The sequence below is a fragment of the Polyergus mexicanus genome, unplaced genomic scaffold (genome assembly GCF_030449975.1).
Source record: "Polyergus mexicanus isolate NDT 795.1 unplaced genomic scaffold, iyPolMexi1.0 SCAF_9, whole genome shotgun sequence".
NCBI classification, from domain to species: domain Eukaryota; kingdom Metazoa; phylum Arthropoda; class Insecta; order Hymenoptera; family Formicidae; genus Polyergus; species Polyergus mexicanus.
The window spans coordinates 254,959-282,410 of NW_027223329.1; the positions used below are offsets into that span (position 1 = coordinate 254,959).

General features: G+C 39.0%; 1 protein-coding gene and 1 long non-coding RNA gene across 3 annotated transcripts in view; one reads left to right on the forward strand and one right to left on the reverse strand.

Annotated features, from left to right (window-relative positions):
- Positions 1-1,087: 1,087 nt before the first annotated feature.
- LOC138936588 (uncharacterized) overlaps positions 1,088-27,452 on the reverse strand; it is a 38,486-nt gene continuing 12,121 nt past the window's right edge. The window contains exons 2-6 of one of the 2 annotated variants that reach the window (XR_011447390.1): positions 7,690-7,963; positions 6,786-7,530; positions 5,656-5,870; positions 2,750-2,990; positions 1,088-2,469 (exon numbers count right to left, since the gene is read on the reverse strand). This is a non-coding gene — a long non-coding RNA (uncharacterized lncRNA). Of the gene's footprint in view, positions 2,470-2,749; positions 2,991-5,655; positions 5,871-6,785; positions 7,964-27,452 lie in introns of both variants that reach the window. The other variant, XR_011447389.1, reaches the window with a different exon arrangement.
- On the forward strand, positions 1,643-9,414 carry LOC138936585 (uncharacterized). Its single transcript, XM_070302116.1, has 2 exons — positions 1,643-2,370; positions 6,886-9,414. The coding sequence occupies exons 1-2, from the start codon at positions 2,149-2,151 to the stop codon at positions 8,227-8,229; spliced, it is 1,566 nt and encodes a 521-aa protein (XP_070158217.1). The 5' UTR covers positions 1,643-2,148; the 3' UTR covers positions 8,230-9,414.

The following is a 27,452-nucleotide window of genomic DNA, read 5'->3' on the forward strand; positions in this document are numbered from 1 at the left end:
TTTACCATATCTTTCAATTTCTGATATTACATATCCCTATAAATTTCTCAAAACTCTGTCAATATTAAGGCCGACTAAAGAAAATTTTACTTTTATTTAATTTTAAATTTATTGCAGAAAATAATATGCTCTCTTATAAATTTGTTTGATACAGAAAGAGAATAAATATGTACTTATCTTATTTAATAAGATACTTACCATTTGAGACACTTGAACATTATGACAAGTGTTAAATGCTAGCTACCCCAATTATACATGTATATTACGAGTTATTTATTGTCATTATTATGAATCTTTTTGTGCCTAATCTAAATGTAATATGTATCTTTCGAAAATGCCTCTGGCCGACTTGTTCACATGCATGTGAAGCATAATATACATTATATGAACAACGAGAATTGCCATTTTGTCGGTGAGGCACGAGGCGTAGCGACACGCCTCTTGCCAACAAACTACGGGCGAGGAAGACGCTTTGCTTCGATTGGTGTTTATCTTCTCCCACCCATTTCTTTCTGTTACCTTTAGGTTCGTCGCCGATCGTCGATCAAGATTATGTTTGATCATATTAACTAGAAAAAAAGATTGATCCTATGATCTCGACAAACAATGCAAAATCGCTAATAATATTAAAAACGGTTGTGCCAATACTCGCGCGATTGATCGAGATAGGGTTGAAAACGATGCCAATTTACCAGCTAGATTTGATTGTTGGAACCATTGCGATAATGTTCACAATAGTCTTTTTTTTTCGTTTAGCTTTATTATCGGAAATTAAATCTTGCTCAGTAAATCTAAAATTATTTCGAAAAAGGTACGTTCATTTTTTATTTTAAGTAGCAATGGCGTTATCATTGTTATATCTTTTATCTATAAAACTAATGGCAGCGATATTATCGTTAAGGAATTAAAACAGACAAATTCTTACGAAATTAATATATACATAATATATATTCTGTTAAAAAAATAAAATATATATACATATATTTTTGTAAAGTTAAAAAATTGTCATTCTTCAAAAAAGATTAACAAACAAGTTAAAAAATAAATAAATAATAAGATGGATAAATAAAGGAATATTTATGTGAATTTTGGAATACTATAAAATAAAAATTAAATAATGACAATTAATCTCGTACAAACGAAATGAGAAGAGAATTTTACTCTAGCTCTCCAAACAGGTCCAGACGCCACCGTTTCGATATGAGAGAAACGAGACTTAACGCGAAATTACATCGCTTTCAATCCTCGGAACGAAAGTACGCTGGCGGATCGATCCGCGACGCGCGGAAGACAGGGTCTCTTCTTTCTTCGTCCTACCCAGTCCTACCCGGTGCTGTACTTGTACTTCGGCAGTGCATACTTCGGTATCGGTGAACGCGCGCGCTAGGTCGATCATGATACCCGATCGGATTGGTCGACAAATTGGCTGTTCCCGTTCGTTCGAGGAGGTGGTCTAAAGCAGCGGTGTTCGAGAGAGAAACCCGCCCTCGACATCCGTTCGAATGGATAGACGACGCCCTATTCGCGTCGCGGAAATCTCCTTCGGGAAGGTGGGAGATCCACTGCGCCATTGGATGGAGGTGTTCGCACGAAGCGGGAGCGAGAACCGGCTGAGAGCGCGATCCGCGACTGCCTCCAATCCGGGACACAGCGATGCCGTGAGGACGCGGGTAGGGGAAGCCCGTTGCGGGGGTGTGGGTATAGATCGGCCGCAGTATCCGCGGAGACGCGATCGCGGGTACTCGGCGTGCCTGAGCGTGCGCTCCCGGGGGGTCTCTTCCCCGAATTGCGGAATAACGTAACGAGGATTTATCGGGATCGGAACAGTGTTCGAGTCTAAATCTCGTCGTCGTCCGGATTGTTGTGATATACTGTGATACGTGCGCGACAAGAGCGCGGGCTCGGGCCTCGGCCGACCGCGGGACCCCGTGGTTGGGTCCGATGGAGATCCTCGTTTCCGGAAAACAGCTCCTATTCCGGTGCTCCCGCCGCCGGTTCACAATCTGGAGGATGCTGGCGCGCGAGTATCGGCGAATATCTCGAAAAGTGTCGAGCAACGTGTAACGGCGTCGTTGGTTCCAGATAGGCGGGTGACATTAGAGACATTAATTCAACTCCTCGGTATCGCGTCGATCTCGGCGCACGTCGATGATGCCGCGACCCTCGCGCGATACCTATGGTGATCAGAAACCGCCGTACTCCTACATATCGTTGACGGCGATGGCGATATGGTCGTCAAGGGACAAGATGCTACCACTTGCCGAGATTTACAAATTCATCGCTGACCGCTTCCCGTACTACAGAAAGGACACGCGACGGTGGCAGAACTCTCTGAGGCACAATTTGTCCTTCAACGATTGCTTCATCAAGGTTAGTCCCTCCGTAATCATCTGTACTGGATTCCGATCGACGTTGGTCCGGAGATTAAGTTTCCCCGATAATACTCGTCGATTCGATAATACCAGATTGCTGTAAAATATTGTTTTTTTATTAAGCACGGTCTCTAAATTAATCTTACTGATTTGATTTTTGCAAAAGCGAATTTAGAAAACGTATTTTGAGACGAAGAAAAGCAAAGCCAATGATCGTCATCTCGATGAACGAGAATTAATGTAATTTTAAAATGAAAAATCACAAATCACAAAAATCAATTTATTACTGTCAAATTAATATCTTGAATCGCGATCGCATCGAAGTGTCAAGATATCGCGAATAGCGTGGCGAATGGAGCACAGAGAACGGATCTTACCTTTTACGACTGACGCGCGATGTGCCTTTTCAACATTAATGTCCGGGTTCGTCCGGGAGCGACGACGCAACGCGCAAGGTGTCTGGTTGTTGTATTATCGGGCCATCTGTTTCGCACCTGCCAACGCATGCGACCGCGCGCGATCAACGTCATGGCGCGTTTTACACGCGGTTCCTCAAAATTATACGAAAGAATGCTGGCTCTTTCGTCGCCTGTCATCCGATTCTGGAAAGGAGACCTCCTAATAAAGTAAAACATTCCATGTCGCGTCATAATGCAAAACTTGTCCAATCTCAGAAATGCAATTATTTTTACATAGTATTTTATCAGAGAACATTTCGATTTTTGCAATTCTGCATAAAACATATATCTTGAATCCTTAAATGCAGTTTAAATTAGTACCAAATTTTTATGGATTATTTTATGAAGCTTCTACAAAATTTCATGTAAAGATCGTATGGAAAAATAATCAAATATCAAGAGTAATAATTATTCGTAGAATAATTATGACAATAACATTTCAAATCTTTACATTGTACTTACTATCTCATTATAACATAATGAATAATGTATTCCATAATTAATATATTAGTTTTGCCGACATATTCACTGATTAGAATATTTTCATTACAGAGGAATATATACCATATATAATATATAATAATGAATTATAAAAAACTGAATATTATTGAATATATAATTAACTGTTGAGAATTTAGAATACAGATTTAAAATTTCTTAAAATATTGCTTGAATTACAGGCAATTATAGAGATAATTTCTAATTCAATATTAATTAACTATAAGATTATTATGTTTTACAAAAAGGTCTTGTTATTTTATATAATATTTGTTTCGAGTTCAAAAAAAGATATATTATTTTTAATGTAAAATTGATTTAACACCTCACATATTAGAATGTAATTAGAGCTGTATGAAAATCCAAATAATTCGAATTCTGAAATTTATTTATTAAAGATTAGCTTTTATTTTTATGTATGCAAAAGTTTAGAATGAAGATAGAAACTGCTTTGTTGGAATATTTAAAAACAAGTATCACAGCAGACTTTTACTTTTAATAATTTGAAGCAATACTTTGGATTATACAAACTTATACAAATTATAAATTTCATAATTACAATTAATTTTTTTATATTTTATTATTAATTTATTGAAAGATCGTATCGCAGAGAAAAAACAATGTTTTCTTTTCTCAAGATAATAATTCATGTAAATAGATACAGAAAAAAAAAACCATGTTTTCCTTTCTCAAGATAATCTATGCCTCTATGCTATATAATTAGATATGTACATACATATATTTTCTCGATATTATTCACGCTTGAATCTTAAATTAATCAATTTGAACATCAAACAATCTTAAAACGAAAAAAGACGGAATACTTTTTATCAAAGGATTATCAAAATATCTTTGTTTTCTTAAATTGGACAAATTTTACCCTGTACATGCCCCTGTTTGTAACGAATAATAATTATCGTCGCTAGAAAGCGTAAAACCATAAACGGAAAGTAATAATGTCTCTGCGAGAAATTTTCGAGAAATTTTATTCCGGAAGAGAGAGGCATCGATCGTGAATTGACTAATGAAATTATTCGCACAAATGCACATACAACATATTATAATAGTTGCGGTAAATTTATCTACAATATTTGTTTCTTTAACCTTTGGTTTTGGTTTGAAGTTAATTTTTTAATGATTTTACAATAATCTGATAATTTTTTTACAAGTATTTTTCTGCACGAACTATATGATAAGATCATATTTTTTTACTTAATATCAAATCGACTTTACTTACAGTTGAGTTATTTAAGTTAAATTTGAATGTCGAAAATATAATAAAAAATATTAAATCAAATCTTTTAAATAGAAATCCGTTACAAATTGATCGATTAATTCATAAATAAAAAGTAATTCATTTCATTTATCTATAATAGAGAATAAAATTCCATTTTAATATCAGTAGAATATTACCATATATTGGAACGATAAAATTATATAAATTTCGAATCCGTTTCTATCATCTTACCGGCCTCTTTAAGCAATAAATTAAAAATATACGATTTTCAAGATAGAATACATATTCCGGTAGAGATTTGGTTTTTTTTTTAGTAGCCATAATGTGACATTATATCATTTAATTATCTTATAAAGTAATCAATCACTATTATTTTAAAATATTTTATTTATAAAAAAATATGATTTCATAAAACAGAGTATTATGTTGCGTATAAAAAAATTTCGATAAAGATAATCTGAAAACGTGAACACAACTATACGTTGTCGAGCATAATATACAGACTAAAAGGAGTAATATTTAAACAATTCAAGTATCTTATGCGCAATTTTTCTTTGCGTTTTTTAAGAGTACCGTGAGATGCCACTTTCGATAAAGGCAATAAATTTTCCATCGCGATGCCACGATATTTAATAAAATTAGAATTGCTTCAACATTCGAATGCATTGTATTTCTTTCACAGCCTCGCGCGTAAACGCGATTCGAGATCGAGGTTTGCCATAGTTAACCGTAGAAAGAAAAGTGACGCAAAGGATGCGAACGCCCATCTCTCGTCCCTCGACCTCTTGTCGAGGCGTGATACTAATAATAGCGACGGCAATATATTTCCCTCTGCGAGCGCGAGATCTGTCCGGGCAACAGGTTATGCCTTTCCGATCGAATTAACTCGGCCGATCGGCAGATAATCGTTTCGCGTTATTAAATGTAAAACCTGTTCGTTCTTGGCAAAGTAATGAACCCCCGGCTCTCTACAGCTCATCAATCGCCGCTAAGGCCTGCGCCTTATATCGGCTATAGCGGTGGACGCGAGGCGATACTAGGCGCCTTTCCGTAGGGATGAAGGGGAAAAACACTACTATGAGCTACTCACCTGAGTATGTAATATGAGCCGTCGTGTTTTACGAGAATCGCGTAATTGCCCCAGACATTGTTTCCACTGGCATCCTCGATCGCTCATCAAAGATATCAATTAAGGCGCGACTTCCATAAGCGCATTATTCATCAAAGCGTGTGGATTTTTGAACTTTCGATTCTGATTCTAAACTTTTCAATCAATACGAGATTGAGGTTTCCGGTCCTATTGTGCTGCGTCAATTATAGACAATTGTTATTATACGTGAATTATGATTATTAAATGTAAATATGTGTGCAGATACTCCGTTCGTTTTTCATCGTATTTGATATTTGTACGTCGATAGTTATTGACAAGGAGTGAAAAACTTTTTTTATTGTTCAATATTATATAATGTCTTATAGTAAGTGAATATCGTATAATCTCTGTTTTCCCCCTCTCTTTTCTTATCTTATATTTAATCTTTCGTGCAAACACAGCTGTCAAACTGTCAGATATGGTTTTAAGTTATGATCCATGAATATGACACAGATGTAAATACGTACATATGTTCTACATGCGAAATATGCTTACTTATGGAAGTAAAGGCGTTTGTGATGCTTCGTTTATCAAAGTGAGGATCTGAACTAATGCAATTTCAAATTTACATCGAATCTTGAATCTCTTGGCATGATTCTAATTTCTCATGAAAAGCTTAAAGTAAGATTTGCAAAAAAAAAAAACTTGTCACAAATAAATCTTTGATTGAAAATTGATAATGATTCAATGCGAAATCCGTGTAATTTGTTTACTATCACATTATTCGCCATCGCGTACTGATTGAGCTTGCCATTCGGCTGTTCGTAAGTGATTGAAAACTAAATTTTCGCGAAATGCGCGAATATCAGTATACGTGTTATTAATCGCTTGATTTTAAGTATCTTATTCGAGACGCATATAGTCTCGGATACAATCTATTGTAGGAAAATTTCAAGAGAATTATTTCTGCATTAATTTCTTTCACGCGAAAGCATAGAAATATGGAATTTCAGTCTGGAATTGTCAAATTAACGAGCGTGAAGCTGCATTTTTCTGTAACGGTACGCATATTCATTTTTGAAGAGTTTGAAGAGAATATTTTGATTAAAAAATACAATAATATAATATACCTTTGACGAAACGACGCTGACGTTTTCTTCTCCCAGACGGAATTTCACACCGCGAGTCCGGCCGTGATACGCCGTGATAAATCGAATGACCGGATTTCAGGTGCCGCGCGGTCCGCATCGGCCGGGAAAGGGGGCCTACTGGGCGCTGCATCCCGCCGCATTGTCCATGTTCGAGAACGGTTCGCTCCTTCGCCGACGGAAACGGTTCAAGCTGCACAAGCCGGATAAAGAGCTGCTCAAGTCCGAGTTGCAGGCCCTCGCCTCGGCGATGCCGCCGCCGTTGCCGCCACCGCCGCCGCCGCAGCCGCAGCCGCAGCCGCAGCCGCAGCCGCAGCCGCAACCCCACGCGGAACCGGTCGCCGCGTCGACCGGCGCGACTTGCCCCGGCAACGGTCTCAGCCTGGCGAATCTCCATCGTCTGCGGGACGATCTTCTCCGTTGGGAGATGCAGGAGAGGCGGATGATGGTCGCGAATCACGGCGATTTCGCCGGCGCGGCCAGCTTCGGCCGATTCGACGGTACGTCCGGTCTGCCGGCCGGACCGGCCGCACCGGAAGCCGTCACCGCTGGCTACTACTTGCTGTCACCCGAGATCAGGCAGAGACTGACGACGGGCGGCGCCGACGGCGGCAACGACATCCTTAGAACGTACGAGGCGGCCGCGTTGTTGCACTCTGCCGCTTCCTGGAACTTTCCCGGTTTCCCGACGGTCTCGCCGTCGTACGCGGTGTCGCAGCTGCCGTACCTTCAACAGACTACCGTCAACAGATCGCAAACCATACATCCGGTGACGCGGGAGATCCGGGACGAGCGCCGGGGCGACCGTGCGCTGGAAAACGGACCGGTGATCGTCGCCGCGACCGGCAGGGACAACGAGACGGTCTTTGCGGGTGAGAATACTTACGAGATTACCGGCTACAATCGCGACAAGCTCGCCGAGGAGGAGCCGCTTTCGTCGCCCTCGTCCTCGTCCTCGTCGTCCAGAATGAATCTCTATCGGAGCGTTGCCGTGCCCACCGCCGCCTCGTCACCACCGACCTCGCCGATCTCGCCGAATTCGCACGCGTCCAAGTCGTCCTATCGTCACCTGTCGCCCATATCGAGCCTGGTGGTGGAGGTCGAACGTACCCAGTTACCCTCCGCTCGCGAGGATCCGGTCGCTACCACGGTCGTCCTGACTACGGCGAACACGGAGAAGAGGCTGAAGAAACCGTTCACCATCGAGAACATTATCGCGCCCGACGACAACAATGAGAGTAGCGGCGACGTCGGTGGCGTGGGTGTTAATACCAGTGTCGGTGACGAGGAAATTACCTCGAGATTGTCCGACGAGTCGATCGCGAAAAGGTCCTCGCTTCTCGTGCCGAGACCGCTCTACGCCGGGTACACGATGTCGATCGCGACCACGGGAGTTCAGAGGCCTTCGTACGGCACCGCCACCTGAACACCGACCGTCGTTTCGATCGGTTCGTTACATCGGACCGAATAACCGAACAAAGTTCACGAAACCTCTTACAAACGTTTCCGTTTCCAAGATTCACGTTCCTTCGACGTGTCCGCCGCGCTCCACGGACACATTTTATTTACGCCTGTATACACATTGCATTGCGCCTTCGCTTATCTAATATCCTTCGCAAGAGAAAGGGAGAGAAACGAAAAACACTTTCGCTATTCTAACGAGAAGAGATATAATTCCTCGTTATAGCTGTGACTTAATCAGGTCCAATTCGCGCATATGTATAAAGCGAAATATTATTTCTTTCTATTATATCTTTAGAAATATGTGAAGCTCGTTTCGATTCTGTTAGATGAGCAAAGGCGTAATGTAATATTGTACTTACGAGAATCTGTCTCGAAAAATAATCCGCGAGAATCTTTTCCACTCTGAAAAGTTGCTCTTTATGATTTTTCGATATTGTCTTATCCAACAAAACAATGCTATTAAGATTAAAAAATGATACGATCGCGCGGATACTTTTGAATCGCGACGCAATCGATCGGATGTAATCGCTGCGATCCTCTGTCCAATTCGCCGCGAACGATAGACGTGACGCAAATATAGGGAGACATCGTATAGACAACGCGTTAGAGTTCCTCATTTCGTAAATACCGTCTTCTTTTATCGAGAGATAAAAGCTTCGCTTGCTGATATTGGTTTTCGTCGCAGGAGTCGCTTGGTCTCGAGAAATTTACGAGCTGTCCGGGCAGTTAACAGTTATAGTTACTCGTAATCTACGGCTATTTTATGACACGCGATGGCTTGTCAGTTGATTATTGTCAACCGCGTTACTCCGAAAATATGTAATTAACTAATTAGACGATCTCTAAACGATTAGGCGCGGGCGCGAGCACGAAACACCAAGATTTAGATTTAGTTGTATAAAATGAACAATATAAAATTAACTTTGCAATATATATAGGGTATATCATATAAAGCGTTACAAGATGTTTTCTCGGAAACTATTAAAGGTAGCGAGGATATTCTTTTCGCAGTTTTTATGGTTTGTTGGGGCTTTTAAATGACAGACCGTCGCTAATCTCTTAAAAAAGGCCTAAAAAAAGCAATACCTTATTTTTTAAATGGAATAATATGTAAATTTCTGCATTTTTCAATAGATCTTTTTTAATATAACACAATATTTACTTAAAATATTTTCTTTATATTTTGCGTAGTTAAAGAGTTATAAAAAATATTTTATAATTCTTTAATTATGCACAAAATATGGAAAAAAAAACGTTTTTAGTAAATGTTGTCATATTAAAAAAAGATCTATTAAAAAAGGCAGAAATTAACATGCCATCCCTTTTTAAAAAAATGAAGTACTACTTTTTTTTTATTTTTTATTTTTTTTTTTAAGAGATTGGCGGCAGTTATCCTGTCTGTCATTTGAAAGGTCCCAACAAACCATAAAAACTGCAAAAAAAATATCCTCGCCACCTTTAATAGTTTCGGAGAAAACATCTTGTAATATTTTATGTAACCTATCTTGTGTGTATATGAATGCCAAAGTATTACCTTTTTATATCGTAACGTTTAATTGGAGTATTTTATACAAAAGGAATAAAGTGCCAGATTTGAGGTATTAAAAAAAAAACTCTTACATTTCGAAAATATTTATGTAAAAAGAATTATTATATTATACATCTTTTATAATAATCTAGCAACAGACAACAAATGTAACATGCGTATTTAATCATTTGTTTCTTTTTCATGTAAAAATGTAAATATATATTTATGTGTAGGTTAATATATAAATAATTTATTAACAACACTAAATTTTTTAAGCAAGCCCAACCATCTCGGTTTGAGAGGTAGATTAAGATTCACATTATTACGCCGTAAATTATTCTTACGACACGAAGCCCTACATCGTATATTCTGTTCTCGAAAATAATTCTCCAAAAAGTTATATTTTAGATCTATAATCTATATTATCAAAATGTAAACACGAATGCACTTGATTCCTTTTATATAGAAAATATCCAATTAAGGGGAGAAATCAGTGTAACGGCTAAAAAAAGACTATTCTTAAGGATTTTTTTTTCTGGTAGATAATTTTTTTTTTTTCCAAATCGCGTTATTAACATCACAAAGTATATAATTTGAACTACCTTTTGTAAAATTTTCGTTAAAAAAATATTGATGTTATATAGCTACAATAGCCAATAGTGTGAGCCGCCTTAAAAAAGAAAACGGGCGCACGCGTAGCGGGGCAACGAAAGCTTAAAAAAAGAAAAAAAAATCTTAAAATATAAGACAATAGCTTCAGTTGCATGTATGGAATTTTCGATTGAATAATTCGGTTTTTTTTTTAACGTTAAAAACCAGAGGTCAATGTTTCACCGATTTAGGAATTTTTTTTTACAAAAGTCTGCCATTTTGTAACAAATCGTTTTTTTTTTAAATCTATACATGCAAGTGAAACTATCGTTTTAGATTTTAAGATTTTGGAGTTTTCGTTGGCCCGCTACGCGCGCGCCCGTCTTTTTTGGGCGGCTCACGCTATTGGCTATTGTAGTTATAAATATTAATATCTTTCAACAAAAATTTCACAAAAGATAGTTCAAATTACGTACTTTGCGATGTTAATTACGCGATTAAAAAAAAAAAAAAAAAAAAAAACCTTAAAAGTAATCTTTTTGCACTGGTTTCCCTCCTTAATAAAGTCTCGATATAAAATGTGTAAAATCTGAAATTTCATCATCGTTCAAATTTTCGCATAATGTTACTAAACGCGATTTCTAATTGTACCAATTTAATTATTCAAAATATCGCGCTCCTTAAAAAAAAAAAAAGAGGCTGCTCGTTACATTCGTACATTTGCGCATCCATCTGTATTCTATATTCGCTCGAGTAAAAACGATTTGTAAATGTAGAAACGATTAATAGCGAAATAAATTATTGTATATATATATATATATACACGTAGAATAAGGATATATCAACAAATGAATGTTGTTTTTTTTCATTCGTACCGAATAATCCCTTAAAATTTTATCCTTCATTAACTCTTGGCGATTTGTATATTTTTAATACGAATTGTGTGTGTGTGTGTGTGTGTGTGTGTTTGTATGAATTTATGATTTTTTTAAATGTCTTCCACGATATAAATTTTATAAGTATATTTTATAAAAACATTTTCCTCCCATCTGCTTATTAATTTTTTTCCCTAAACATTTTAAGTGAAAATTATTGAAAGAAAATTTGTTTTATTTTAAGATAATTTATTGTCTGCCCGCATCGCCTTTTCTCAACTTTTATTTCATAGTTTCAAAGATACAAAAATATCTATTTTTTTAATTGGAATCTTTTTTTGTCGATATAACTATAGTATACGTATGTAACGTTATATATTTTACATTTATTTTAATAAATCCTCAAGTGTTCAAAATTAAGCGGTCCTCGAGATTTATGCGCGTCCTTGGTTTCTATCTTCTTCTCCTTCTAATAAGAATTTCGTATATTTTGACAGAAACTGAACACACGTATATCTTCCACTACATATATTGTATATGCGAATGCGCATATAGCTAAATTGTAGAAAGAGAAGAGGATTTTCAATTTATATAATATAAAAATTAAAAGGATAAATTAAAATATATAAAGAAATTAAGAGATTTAATTTTTTCTTACTTTCTATAATATGCATGATGAGTTTCTATGATTGTGAAAACTTTTAAAATCGATTTGCAATATGTATATCACGTGTATTGAGGTTACAAAGCAATTTGCGAAGTTTATCTTAACCTATCACAGAACAAACTTTAAAAACAAGTACAATTTTACAGATGTTTTTTAAAAAGTTCGATTTAATGATGAAAAAACAAATTTCGAAGAATAAATATTGAAAATAGCATATCTTCTATATTGCAGATATTGCAAATTTTCTAGAATAGAAACTTTTTAGTTTTTAATAATTTCTTACAACGTTACGCGCAACGCATGATGTCTCAAGCTGATCAAAATCCAGGGGATTCACTTGTACTCCAAACTATGATCGTGTGGCTACGGAACGATACGTTTATGGAAAAGTAACATGGTCATATTATTCGTTACACGCGTATTCTCGAGATACGTGATCGTTATAAAGTCATATTTGATGGACGCTCGTCGGGAATACACGGACGTAGAGGCGTGTGTTTGTCAATTAAGTGGAAAAACGTGTTGATTTCACGCATGGCTCGGGATTACGGGCACAATGGAGATTGTTTAAAAGCGCTTTGTTGTCGGGAATGGGAAGCGCGGACCACCATGCCGCGTGGAACCGTGGCCGCGACGACCCATCCCGACTTTTTTTCAACCTACCTTTCTCTGCACTCTCCTTCCATGGGATATCCGCGTAGCGTGCGTAATAAAAAGGATTATCCGTAATTTCTGCCTCTAATGGAGACGGGGGAAGATTTAATAAGGACTACTTCAGCGAGTCACGCTCGTTGGTGGGTCTCGTTGCGTCCCATGATACATCTAAAGGGAGTATAAGATAGAGAGTGCGAAAGAGAGCGTAAATAATTTTCGATATAGATTCTCCTCTCTCGCGTCATAAACGGTTGCTAAATAACAATGTGAAAGTCGGTATATTTTCAACATTTGTGTGATAAATTTAATTAAATAAAATCAACAAATAATATTTCCGTCGTGTACTTTTCCTAACCATATGTAAAATATTTGCGATTTATATTGTATAATAGAATCTGTAATTTAAAAATAAATACGCACATGTAATACGTATTGTTGTCATGCTAAAAATACATAATCGAATTATGATAGATGTATCATTCGCTATTTCTTACATTGTTGATTTTCCACAAACACGCTAAATATCTTAATTATTTTAGAAATATCGAGAAACTTTCTCAAAGGATTATAACGCGTCGATTCGGATGATCGCAACGAGAATTACCGGCTATCCCGTGACTCGATTCTACAAGAGAGTAAAATGGATCGACATCGAAAATGTGCATTGATTATACGAGATATCGCGATTGGCAAACCGTCATAAGCGACTAAATAATGGCGACGCGATAGAGCGCCATTATTACTTTCCATCGGGAACGATTTATGGACAAAGCAGTCGCGATAGAATTCAACAGCGGCACATCGACCTCCTATTACGATCAATCGTTACGCTCTATATATATGGTAACTACGCGAATCGATTATCGTTAATAAAGCTCGTTAAGGCAGCGCTCGGCAAACAAGTCTCTCTCGGTAGGGTATATAGTCCCTCCTCATCTAGAGGTCACCTGGAGTAGTAGCAGTTTACGTCAAACAGCAGTTCGATTTAGCGTGCGCCGACCGCGCACTAGCCGTAAAATATTTACAATAAGAACTGCAATAGAGATAAGACGTAAATATGATGCCTGTTGCTGTTGAAACCTTTGCTCTTTTCAAGCAAGATAAAATGTGCGCGATAGAAAGAGGCAGGTAAATCAGAGCCCCCCAAAAAAAATATCAGATTTGAGAAATATATTTTTTTGATCTTTCGATATATGTATTCTTTCGTTTATTTATAAATATTTTAGTTGCTTATAGTTTAACGTGAATATGTGTTCAATACCCATAGGAAAAATATTTTAAATCTATATATTTTTTTATAAAGAAATTTTTTTTACAAAGATTATCATATTTCACGAATCTATTTTTTTTCGAGTATTAACGATTCACGATACAAATTTATTCAGTCATACAGCGTAAAATGTTTCTTCCCGCTTCCTCAACATTATATTCAATATTATATTCATAAAAAGTGTTGTAAATTTTAAGTTTTTCACATAAGTATAACACGCTATCCTTCGGTTAAAAATCGCGCGCAAAAAGTGTTTTATTTTATATTTTCAAACATCAACATAAGCACAACAATCTGAATAGTATAATTATTCATATAAAGATAGATAAGTATTTTTATATATTTTTAAAACAATTTTTTATGAGACAGTTTCTCTCGTGGGTATACTCTTTTTTTTTTATATGTACACGTACATGTGAAATAGATTTTGTAAAACAACGCAAATATGTGTGTGCGTATAGTGTGTTATAAAAGTCGGAGGAGAATTCGAAAAATCAATGTTGAAAGTCAGCCGTTTATCCGATTAGATTAGGAGATTACGAACGCGCGCGCGTTCGCGCTCGGGGTCATTATTTGTGCCATTATAACGCGGACCGAAAGCAAGGACTTAACAAGCTTCGAGCAAATTCATGCGGGAAAAAGCAACGAAGTCGGAGGATCGAAGCCGTGGCGGCGTACGTGCCGATTTGCGGGATAGAAGGGGATGCAACAAATGGAATTACCTTTCGTCTCTACCTTTCTCAGTCCTCTCATCGTTGACTTCGCTCTTTTTCGCGCTCCTCTTTTACTCCTATACCCTCTCTCACTCTCTCTCTCTCTCTTTCTCTAACAACCTGTTCTTTCATTGACAGCATGGGCCGAGTATTACGTGACTCAGTGATAACGCTCGATGCGATACACATTCTGCAAATCGACGAAACCAAACTCCGTTACTAGGCAAACATTCCGGCTGGGAATCAGTGTAAAGGCCGCTCCGAACGACGTAATGTTTGTCTCAAATCAAGCCTACCTAGAGGCTTATTGAAAAGTAGATACAATTTTCACGATATTATTATATAATGTTATCGCGAGTCTCAGAAGTTTCGCATCGTACGTATCTGAATATATGGACCGTTTATTTTGAAAGTGGCGCAAGTCCATTTTCTTTTGTTTCGAGAAAATTAAATGTTAGCAGATCTGACAATTAAAAAATATAGGTTAATTATGTGAAGTCTGGGAATGTTTGTACTAATTTATCAATATGTAATTTGATTATATAAATTTCTTTTAGGCGAATTTAACTAAAATAATATATATTTCCAGGCTGCAAATGGACTTACACCACTTTCATAATTAGTCAATTGTAAATATCATTTAATTTCAATTTTGAAATAACAAATATCACTTAAAATATATTTCATATTAATCCAATTTTGTTTATAAATAATAACAAGAAATAAAATAGAATTAGTATTTTTTATTTCGAACGTTAATTATATTTATATATTGTTAAACTTAACACAAGATATTGGTATTATTAATTATTTATGCTCTTCATGTGGCAGTGTTTTGAAATATTCACGATGCACAGGAGGTATATAAGGTAATAGCTGCTGCATATCCTTATATTTTTCGTATGTAATAGGCCTGGCATCGTGATGGAAATTGGACTTACACCACTTTCATAATCAATGGTTACGCAATTTCTTTTACCGGCCAATTTTAAATTCAACAAAGCATTGGCATTTTTTAAGATATTAAACTACTAACTAGTTATAAACAAAAAGTTTACACTAAATTAAGCATAAATTACGTCATATCTCATTTTTTCAAAAAAAAAGGACTTACACCACTTTCAAAATAAACGGTCCATATATCAATCCTGTAACCGAGGAGAAAAAGAAATTCTACCCGCGGAAATCAATTAAAAATGCATATGAAAAGGATCTCTTCATACGAGATTTCGTTTCAAAGAAAGGGAGAGGGAAAAAAAAAGAAAGAAAAGAAAATCCAAATCTCTTCATACAAGATTTCATTTTTGAAGAAATGGAAAAATTAATAATCCTTGCTCTTTATCCATACGTCGAAGAGATTTTGACATTTTAACAACTGATATACAACTGATTAAATATATCAGTTTCTCCCAATTTCTAAAATCGGCAAGAATCTCTGTCCGGAGCAGCCTTAAATCGCTGCGTGTCCAGGTTCTATGCCCGATTGTGGTACGTATATATCGGATCCGCATTGTACGCGGAGAGTTCGTTGCGCTTTCGCGTCCAGCGAGTAAACAAAAGGCGCAACGGAAGCGACGGGAACCTCAAATGATTCAACGGAGAAGGAGAATTTGGTTAATTTCGCCGCGGCACGCCACGGACAATCTCCCTTTAGTAACGCGAGTTGTTGTACGTTTCTCTCGCGGAATCCTTCCCACTTTGAACGCGCGAGAGAATATCCCTTGCGAGTGAACAATGCGTTTAAAATCTTGTTCAGATTTATTAAACTCATTTTCATTCTTGAAATGTAATAATTTTATGTAGGTATAGTTGTATATCGTATATCGCTTTTTTATATAAGCTTCAATAATTTAGACATCTTTTTTATTTTTTTAATGGATCTCTGCCTTGCTTAATCCTTTCAGTTGCGGAGAGTTGCGATCAAAATAAGCGGCTCCCTTTCATAAGCACACCTCGTTCGATCACGATTATTTATTAACGGTATAGATATATCGGCGGTACCGATAAAAAGTACTGTAACTGTATTTTGGAGCAAACGTACAATAGTTGTAGAGAAAATGTATCGTAAAAAAAAAAAATTATATTCACAAAAATTTCGACTATAATCCCAGACTCTCGCAAATCTATTTTTTAGAAAGAAAAATGTTACATAAATCTAAAGAGCGGGCATTAAAAGTGTTTTGCAATACTTTTCTTTCATATCATTGGTATAATAAATAGTTTGTTAAAAATAACTTTTTCTCTTAAATTTTTTACATAAATCATTGAACGCGTTAATGTTATAGCACGGTAGAGACTATCACGCGATAAGATTGACTTCCGAATCCACCTAGTTCGGTTCCCCGTCGTAGAAACGTGTCTAGGAAACGTTATAGGATGAAACACGGCGAGTTCTCGCTGCGGGGTTTTTCGGTGAGACGCGCATCTCTCGTCGGACGAGGGGGAGAGCCTCCAGGCCGCGCTTCTCGGCCGGAAAGATGTGCGAGAGAGCCTCGGAGGTACAAGACAAAGATGAAAAGATGAAAGGCATCCCGCCTTCAGCCACCGCCAGCGCGGCGCGTTGCTTCTGCCGCCTTCTTCGTTGCTGCTTCGCGCTCTGGCGCGGTGTCTGGTCATCAACACCTGAATCCCAAGAGCGTTTCTCGCTTCTCTCTCACCCACCGCTCTCCGTCTCTCTTCGCGCCTCTCTTTGTTCCTCAGCCGCGTTCTCTCGGCCCGTTTCGTTCCCTCGCCGCCGCCGCCGCCGCCGCCGCCGCCGCGTCTAGCCTTAAGGTACTCCAGGGCCAGTTTCTCTCTACCTCTATTCGGGCTTCTCCTTCGCCCCCTCGAAACACTCCATCTCTCATACAGACGCATGTTCTCCCTTCTCTCCTCCCCTGTCTCTCTCTCTCTCTCTTTCTCTTTCTCCCTGTAACTAACGCGGCGTAATCTAGGCCCGACTGATGGATGGAATTCCTCACCGAGAGGTGCCTCCGCCGCAAAATCGAACCAGAAAAAATTGCCGACGGACCGAATGCTTTAACGTCGCTTTTGTTGTCCGCTCCGCTCCGCTCCGCGCCGCGCCGCGCCGCGCCGCGCCGCGTTCCGATCCGAACTAAAGGGCCAACCGCTTCGGCGCTCGCGGCCAAATTTCGCGACGAATTCGAAACGGTGCGATGCGAAGGAGGATGAGCGAGAGAGATTCGCGATAAAAGTCAAAGTAAAAGTCGATATATACCCGAGCCGCGAATCGCGCCGCCTCGATAGAAACTAGAGGGGAAAGAAAGACACCGGCGGTTGAACAATGTAACGTTGAACAAGTAATGGCTTTTTGGATACGCGCGTGTTCGGCAGTGCGCGAATGTACGTGTGTGTGTCTGTCTATGTATATACGTGTGCGTGCAGTCGAAGCGAACGCGCCCGAAGGCACACCTGTGACCATGCCAGAGCCACGCTGTCTGGGAAGTCTCTCGGTCGCCCATTCTCGTTTCGGCGTGGCCCCTTTTACCGAGGCTCGGCCGAAAAAAGGACCGTCGAGAGAGATAGTCGAGAGAGGTTTCTCGGAGCGGCTCGAAGAGAGAGAAGGTTTATTAATATTGTGTGGGATCGCCGCGCCGCTCTCGGCCCCCGTCGAGCGAGCGTGTCTACCCGAAAGAGTAGCATATTTTTTATACCGCCAGAAACATACGTCGAGTGTTGACTCGGCTCGACTATGTGACGAATAGTGAGAGCCGCGCCTCGTATCGAGGATTAACTACCGCAAAACTCGAGAATTAGATTTCGACTGTTTATGTTACGCTGAGCACGATCGGATCGAGATGTTCCGAGATCCTAGACGCAGCATAAAAGCATGAGGACCGTTTGACGTGTCTATCTCTATATATACGTAATGTAAAACTTTCCATTTTTATGAAAAATTTAAAATACCATAGTATAAAGTACGTATATATAATAAAATATTTTATCGTCAAGCTAATGTAACCTATCTCTCTATCTGATATTTATTTTTTTCTTCGCCAAATCTTATATTTTGCTGTTTTTTACCTTCGTTAGGTGAAATTATATTATAATACATTTTTGTATTTATAATACATTTTTATATTGCTAATTTTAATCATGTCCGTTTAATGGAAATTTTATTTGCTTTCTGATATTAGTATTTTTAATTCTTTTAAGAATAATTTGTATTTGTATATGTGTACGTGAAATTCTTTTATAATGTGTTATTTGAATAAAAAAGGGAGGTTTATATCAATTATAATACTTTGTCTTGCATTTTAATATATATGTATTTCGAGTGTGCTGTGCTATCAGAGTAATTTTAAAGAGCGAGCTCTGACAAACTGATGTCAGATAAAACATTTGATTATAGTTTAACTCTTTGTTCGTTATAATTTATATTATGTTGACACGTGTATCTAAAGATATGCTTATATAATCAATTATAAGAATAAAATCTTTGAGATTTTATGATAGGAAATGTCTCACCACACACAATTTACGATTTTAATTTTATTTTAATGACAACTTTGATGAGACAAATTCCGACGACTTTATAATTGATGCTTTCTTAATAATATTCTCAAGAGATATAATCGATTCCATAAAATTTAAATATTAAATATCTTAATGTGAGGTTCATATTAAAATTTTATTAAAAGTGAAATCCATCTTGAATTAGCTGAATTAAATTTTGTCTCTCGGAAACATTGTTCATATATAAAAAGCTGCCCGATTTCAATCATTTCTGAAACTATAAAGGATCATAATCCAATTTCAATTGTCTCAATTATGTTCGTACATTGTTTTCGAAATGTATAATTTGAAAATTTTTTTCTAATTCTCCTATCTATATAAAAGAATGATTGTAAAATATTATATAAATTTGTGTCGCGTACTAATATATATTTTTAAATATTTATTTGTATATTATCTTTTTTAGTGTATTTTAATGGACACTTGACAAAGTGATCCTAATGTATGGTAGATGGAATTGCCAAGTTGTAAAATTACAATAATATAGTACATTAAGACATGAAATTTCAATGTAATTGTTATAGATAGATAAATAAAAAATTTCAAAGATAATTTCGTCGAAAATGGATTATTATAGTATTTCATTCCAAATATCAATTGGCATTTAATTCCTCATAGATCGTACTGGATATATAAAGTCGTTAAATTAACAACAGATACGCGCAGTTTTGACAAAGATATAAGTATATGAACACACACGGTTGATTAGCATATTAGCTGAGAGCTCATAGTTCATTCTAAATTTGAATCGGAGCTACATAATAAAAGAATCGCAGAAATTTTTCCGGTTGTCCCCGGAATATTTATCTCTCGCTATTTAAATATCTGCATTGTACAAATGTACAGGTTTTTTTATTTTTGCCAAAGATTGATCTTGGGCTTTTCTCATTTCTTATTTCGTCGGCCCGCGTTATTGCCTCGTAAACAGTTAACCGCTGGCTGGCTACCGGGTTTCTTCCTCATCCTGCGGGATTGAGCTACTTTCAGCTCGACTCTCGTCGCGTAATATCGCGAATGCGTCGTTCGTTGAGCGCATCGAACGAAAGGTCAGGATAGGTAGATAGGACATCGAAGTGTACACGGAGGCGGGAGCACGAGAGTCGCTCGCGGTTTGGTTGGCTGAATGCGAATCGTGCCAGATGTCGGAAGAAAGGCGGCGCGCGCTCGAACGTGGTTGGGTTACCCGAGAGAGAAAGAGAGAGAGAAGAGCAGCCGTCACCGTCGCCGCTTTGACGACGACGACGACGACGACGACGACGACGACGACGATGTCGCCCGCTTATGTCGTAAAGTCGACAATGTTGCTCGCGTCCCGATTGTTATCCAACTACCCGAGGAGAATCGTACGCGCGCGCGCGCGCGCGTTTGTTTGGGATGGGTTGCGAAATTGCCGTCTTTCTCTCTCTTTCTCTCTCGCGCACCCCTATTTTGCTCTCGCACTCTCGACTGCTCGCGGAAGGGCAGATCTCTCGGGGTTGAAACGATTACGCCCTACACATGTTCGGGGTTAATGGTACGCGAATATTACATTCGCATTCGAAACACTCCCGACAATAAGGGTGGAGAGAGTGCGCCGTAGTGGTTTGGCACTGGTGTGTGGGAAATCTCGACGCGGGACGGGAGATGAGACGAGACAGAGCGGGGGGGGGGGGGAGGGAGAGAACTGTGATCTATCGCATGCTCCTGGAACTTAACGAGCCGATACATTACGTGTCGTACAATATCTTACAATAGGGATGCGAAGATGGCGGACCCGACCGCGCGATGCATCACATAGTCAATGTGTCCTCGGTTTATTTCGTTTTGTCTAAACGTCACATTGGCGAAGAAGAATTCACGTTTGCCGAATGACGAGTGTAGATAATTTAATGTATCGAAAAAAAATTTTTTTTTAAATTTCCGCGACAAACTATCGCGATGATTATTGAGGAATTCTAATGGAAATGCGATAAAAAAAAATTCTACCGATAGATTAGACTCTGTTCGAATGTGCAAAATTAATGGAACAAAAACTGAAATTAAATGACGCCGAGAGAAAATAGAAGAAGGGACAGAGTTGAGCACGGTAATCGAGAAGAATTTCGACAAAAAACAAATCACTCAGTCTCGTTAAATAAGAACGTCTCGTATCCGCTAAAAGAGCGTAATCGAGAGCGGCAGGAATAATAATTACGAGGTAGCAGCGCGAGAATCCGTAACGAAACGCGTCCCCGCGATGCGTTTCCGCGGCATTTGCTCTTACGTATATATATATATTGTATGTATGCATCTCATCATATACGTACACACGCATACGTGGCTCACACAAGGAAGCGCGCGAGCGTAACGATCCCGATAACAGCGCTCGTTAATCGTCCCATCCATCGTGCTTTAATTATACATCCGTGACGGATGTTCCTTCGCGAGTAAGCCCCGCCGGGCTCTACCGAGGTATAAACTCCCAATGCTATAAACTAATATTTCGCAGCGCCGCGCCGCCGTTTCCTGAACAATTTCCTGCGCTTTTCCCCTCGCGGACGAGCTGCTCTCGCGAAAGAGGAGTGCTCGGCTCTCCCTGGCCCCGCGTCGCGGAACGAAATTACCGTAACAACGTGGTCGACGCGTAGGCGGAGACCATCTCGGTAAGCGAATAGTAGCCTAACCGCTCATTCCTTTCGTTCCGCTCGTATGCGAGCGAATGGCGAATTGAACGTGCCGCGAGTTACAATGAAACATTTTTTTTTTTTTAAATACTTTGTAAGAATTTTAGAGGACTAAGGCGACGCCGTTTCATAGATATAAGACTCTGTGCCATGTAAAAGATATACAAGTCTAGACTTTGTAAGATTCGAAGAAAGAGAAAGAGGCGAGTTTTTTTTTTGTTTTTTTTTTTATATATATATAAATTTTATATTATACGGAGAAAAAAGATACACATTTGCGATAGAGATTCAATTAGATCGGTATATTTATTCGAAATCAATTATTCATTTCGAATTGGTGCAATTTATCGCTTATCGCGTGTATATCTATGTTACAATGTTCCTCAAAAATTTTATGCTTCGTTGTAACAGTGAGAAAGCTCGCTTTGGACAATTTATAATTTCAAAATCACAAGCTTCACTCTTGGGAGAATCTATTAATATAAGTGTGTATTCTCTGATTGTGTTTTTTTGTAATACGCATTTTATTTCTTGAGATATATTTTTTCTTTATTACACAATATATCGAATAATAAATAGAACTCTGTCCCGAATATTTTGTCGCGAATATAAATCATCCGAGGCGAACATATAACTTGATCATCGTAACTAATAATAAATATCTTTACTATACTACACATAGTATATGAAAAATTTATGTAATACCGGAGACGCACATTTTTTCAAAGTATAATCGGCTATTGAGGCTATTCACGATTGTATTGTACGCGCAGTTTACACAATTGTAAACATTTCTTCGAATATATATTTTCTTGATTCGAGATGCAGGAATCCTTTATTCCGGGCGAGGGGAATCCTCGCGAGCGCGAACACGAGGGCGCGAGAGCATGATATGTTTTGCCGGCGCGTTCACCATCGTGTCGAATCAGCAGCGAGGGCTGGAATCGACAATACAGAATACAGGGCGATATATACAGAACGCGCGTGTATTACACGATGGGAAGAGGGGGGGGGGGAGAGGGAGAAGGAGAGAAACGCAGAGTCCATTATATTCGAATTACGAGCGCGCTTCTCGGGGTGACATTGTACGGATTGCACCTCGCGTTTACCGCGCGGAGAGAGTCTGTCTCTCCCCTTTTCACCGTAAAGGGAAACAAGGGGGCGCGGGACGCTCCTCTCCCTCGGAACGCCCGTAACAAATCGGCCAATGAATCGAGCAGTTATATTTAAAATAAATCGCCCGTGGAGCCCGCTATTCGTCATCGATCGCCCGCAACGGTTCGCGTCGATCTCGAAGGACGTTTCCCTATCATCTCGTTCTTTATTAACATCGTTAAATCGTCGATCTCTGAGACGCGAACATTCCTGGGCGCGATATTAATTTAGAGACCCCTTAAGGTTTCAGTATGCGTAAATAAGACGGCAAAACATTTCAGTGTGATGCTGGAGGGAATGCGTTAAAATTATTTATAGATCTCTGGAAAATTATTCGCAGAAAATTATTCGCGTTCAGATCGGTATTGAAATCAGGCTGTCCCGTTTCGGCAATACGATATCGTCTGCATTTCCGATCGATCATGAGATATATCTGTCGGAATCGGCTTACCAATACCGCGTGATGAAAGAAACGATCGGAGCGTGAAGTTTCTTTTCTTTATTATCATCGCAACAATTTGCTTGCCCGCGATAAGTCGGAATCTCATCGATCGTTTCAAAACCAATTCGAATGCTCGCGACGGGATAAAGATTGAGAAACGGGAGCATTTCGTTCGAAATTAAGAATAAGTAAATGTCCAAATCCATTGTTACTCTCGCGCGATTTTTTTTTTCACGTTTTTATTTACACGCGAGATGCGCACATTCTACACTTCATTTTCATTGTTGTTTTTCATAATTTATACGATCACAGAAAACATTTTTTACACATTTACCGATATGTAAAAATGTTAAATTAACTCATTTGAGGGGTCTTCCTAATTTGACTTAACTCTGAAAATAATGCGATTTTTAGGAATTTTTTTTTAAAGAAAAGTGTAAAACATATTAATTCTAAATTTTGCGCATCTATTAAATAATATTTCAAGTATATCCTGCATTTTTTTCAGAATATATGTATATAATATATTTAACATTTTTCTTTAAAAAAATTCGCCAAAAAAACCGCCTTATTTTTAAAGCGTCAAATTAGAAAGACCCCTTAAATGAATCACTCGAGTGGGAAACTTCACCGGAAAACTTGCGCGTCCTAATTATCAATTTGTCGATGATGATAATTCATACCGACGATCTTTTATAGATTGCGTGGAAACATTTACCGCGTCTAATAAGTAATTCGCCACTGAAACACGAGGGGGGGGGGGGGTGGGGGGGACTCGTACATATACACGCTGCGTGCGGGTACGACGGTGATGGTGGCGGCGGCGGCATTAGCGAAACGCGTATACGAACTTGCAAACCGCGACGGAAACCTACAGCGTACACAAAGAGCGCATTAGCCCTGGCTATAAAATAAAATAGCTAGCACCCATTCCCCTATTCTCTCTCCGTCCACGAGGGTTGCGGGGAGTCGAAGCGCGCTCGTTCCCTCTAATGCGCCGACTTATTTACACGCACACGCATACCCGGACGAATCTACGAGCACGAGCAACCGTAAACGAGTTATGTAACCCGTGTGTTATCCTGCCACGTTGCACGGCAGTGTACATATTATACATACATACCTATATAACCGAGAGAGACGGCCATTATTACCGAGAGCCGCATCGAGCCGCACCGCACCGCCGTGCTGTGCTGTGCTGTGCCGCGAAAGATGACGACGGCCATTTTGCGCGGGCAACGTCCGTGACGACGCGTACTCGCGGCCGCGTCGGTTGGTTAAAAGAGAAACAATTAACTTCCCACTCGGTCTTCGTATTCTTTCAATTTCCCGTCGGCATCGCCCGCCGTTCGTCTTTCGAATTGAGAGCGACCGTTCACCATCTTTCTCTTTCTCTCACGTAGCGCCGTATAAGGGAGAGGGTACGCAAGGGCGATACGCGTCGCGGCGCTTCTTTATATATTATACCGAGATTTCGGTGGAAAAAAGCGCGGACACGCCGCGCGACGACGCGCGACGAGAAAATCATCGCCAGGCGAGAAAGAAGAAAAAATTTTTCGAGTCATCGTAACCCCGAGTTCTCGGAGAACCGGTCTCTCACCGATCTTTCATTATTATATTTCTTCGGGCATTGTTATTAATTCTTCACGGCGGGGGCGCGGTTAAGAGCGTAAGCTTGTCACGTTCGAGGACCCGTGACCCACCCCGGGTCGGCCGAGAAAGCGCTGTGTTTGCAGAATTCATTGAATCATTGCCATTCCGCGTGGCACGCGCGCGCCGTCCAACGCGGCTTCTCGGCCCCCCTCCCCACCCTCCCCTCGCTCGAGTCAACGGTGAAGGGGGAGAGGGGGAACGATTTTTCAACGGATAATCCGTTCTCTCCCCGTTCTCTCCGCACGATCGCAAGGTCTCGGAAACTCTCTGAAGGAAGGGGAGGAAGAAGTAATAATCGCCGTTGTCCTTTTCGATAATTCATTCGCGTAGTTACGACGATAAATTCGGCTCGGGATACGCCCGGATAAAAACGGGAGACGAGCCACGAACGAGATCTCTCCGCCGTATAGCGCGTTACCGGCGCGAGACTGGAACGAAAGGTAAGTTTGTCGTGACTTCCCACGCGATTACGTCCGGTCGACACGCTACTCCGTTTTTTTTTTTTTTTTTTTTTTTTTTTCCCAAACACTCTGTGGACCTACCGTGCGCGCGCGCGTACATGCACTTTGCATTCTCGATTGTTATCCGCAGGAAGATCGAGAGTTCTAATTAGGCAATCGTGGATAAATAATTGATATTTTTCATCGACGCGTCGTGTATTTTGAATATACGCTATATAACTTGTCTTCGATATCGAGAAACGCATCTCGCACCAGTTATAAATATTTAATAGAAAATGATATCGTGTCTTATCTATTCGAAAGCGTGTTTTGAAAAAATGATCTACTGTATTATTTAAACAAAATCATTGATAGCTGAGAATAAAATATAGATTTTTTTATCTCTCTTCATCCGTATAAATTCATATTATTAATTTTTTACACTGATTTCAATCGTTTCTTTCTATGCTTTATTTAATGACATTAGCATTGATATATGTATAGATATATATAGATATACATACAAAATTGACCAAGGCAACGAAAAGAAGTTGGAAAAAGAAATTTATCCATTAGAGAAACTCCTCTCTATAGTAGTTAAGAAAATTAAATACGTTCTCCTTTTCAAAGATTAATTACCGTTGTAATTGCGCTGTTGCTACATGTTATTAATAAAGTAATAAACTTTCAAAACGCATTGTTTAATATTTTTGACATTTCTTCAAACATATACTAATTCAATGAATAAAACACGCGGGGAAAGATTTAATCGCGCATCTGAAAACAATATCCTATAATCGGGATAAAAATATACGTGTTTCATTATACGTAAATAAAGATTCCTTCCTTATAGTCGGTAAATAAACGGCACAATTTTTCTTTACACGATAAATCGAAAGCAAACGTTGCCGATGGCGCTCTTGGTCGTACGAGTTTGTCATTGTGCATCAACGACAGTAGCGTAATACTATACAATTATGTGACCGTCTAATGGCAAAGCGTCTCGAGATGACCGAGTCGAGAGACATCGCATTGACTCGTTCCCCGAAAGAACGCCCGAGAGAGAAAAAATAAGTAATCATAGATGTGCCGACGAGAGAATCGGGTCGTGCGGGTAAAATGCATGCGCGAGGAACAATGGCCGTCGAGACGGAGGATGCTTCCCCGAGCATATTAATTTGTGCGTTTTATATGCGTGTCGAATGACGTATCTCGCGCGGAAACAAACGCATCGTTGCATCCTGCATTCGAATAATTGCGACTTAAGTGCTCGACCTTAAAGCGCGCGGGATTGTCGTTTGTTCTTTTGTCGAGTTTTTCTCCCGTTTGAGAGCCGGCTTTTAATCGACAAGCTTCGTATATACTTATGTATGTACTTACGTATCTATTTCATCTCTCTGTTGAACGTTGCGCTAACAAAGTATACGTCATTTGAACAGCGGTTTATATTCAGCGATCCAGTAACAGAGGGGGATGTAATTTGCGCTTTGTCACACGTCGTACTTTACAGATTATTACCGAAATATTGGGATGAACATTGAAATAGATCGTGCCTATATTTAAAAAAGCATTCTTCTGAAATGTTTTTCATATGCCGTAAGCTTGCATCGCAATTTTATTAATTTTTGAGAATAATATCATCTATCGATAAATCTTTTTATCCAAACGTAGATACATATATTCTTTTTTAACTTTGCAAGATGTAACATGTGTGAGAGATGTTAACTATCAGTTACCGATAATTTGTTTATTATTGTATTTTGGCTACTACAATCAGTCACATCTAGCGTATTTAGACGCGATGTATCAATACGAGAAGCCTTTAATCCCGATGTTCGGCTAGTAGCCGTACGATAATACGATTCGGTTTTCGAAGTAAGAGTGCCGCAACGACAAAGGCGGAAAGGTAGATAGGCAGGCGAATAGGAAGGAAGGAAGGAAGGAAGGAAGGAATAAAGAGAAAGAGGCTCCTCTCTCTCTCGAGGGCCGCGCTCTTACGAGGATCAAAGATTACTCCGGTCGGATCGACATTGTTGCGAG

Coding starts and splice junctions, on each gene's coding strand:
- LOC138936585 (XM_070302116.1), top strand. CDS start 2,149: ATGATGCCGCGACCCTCGCGCGATACCTATGGTGATCAGAAACCGCCG. Junction 2,371..6,885: donor TCAACGATTGCTTCATCAAG/GTTAGTCCCTCC, acceptor ACCGGATTTCAG/GTGCCGCGCGGTCCGCATCG.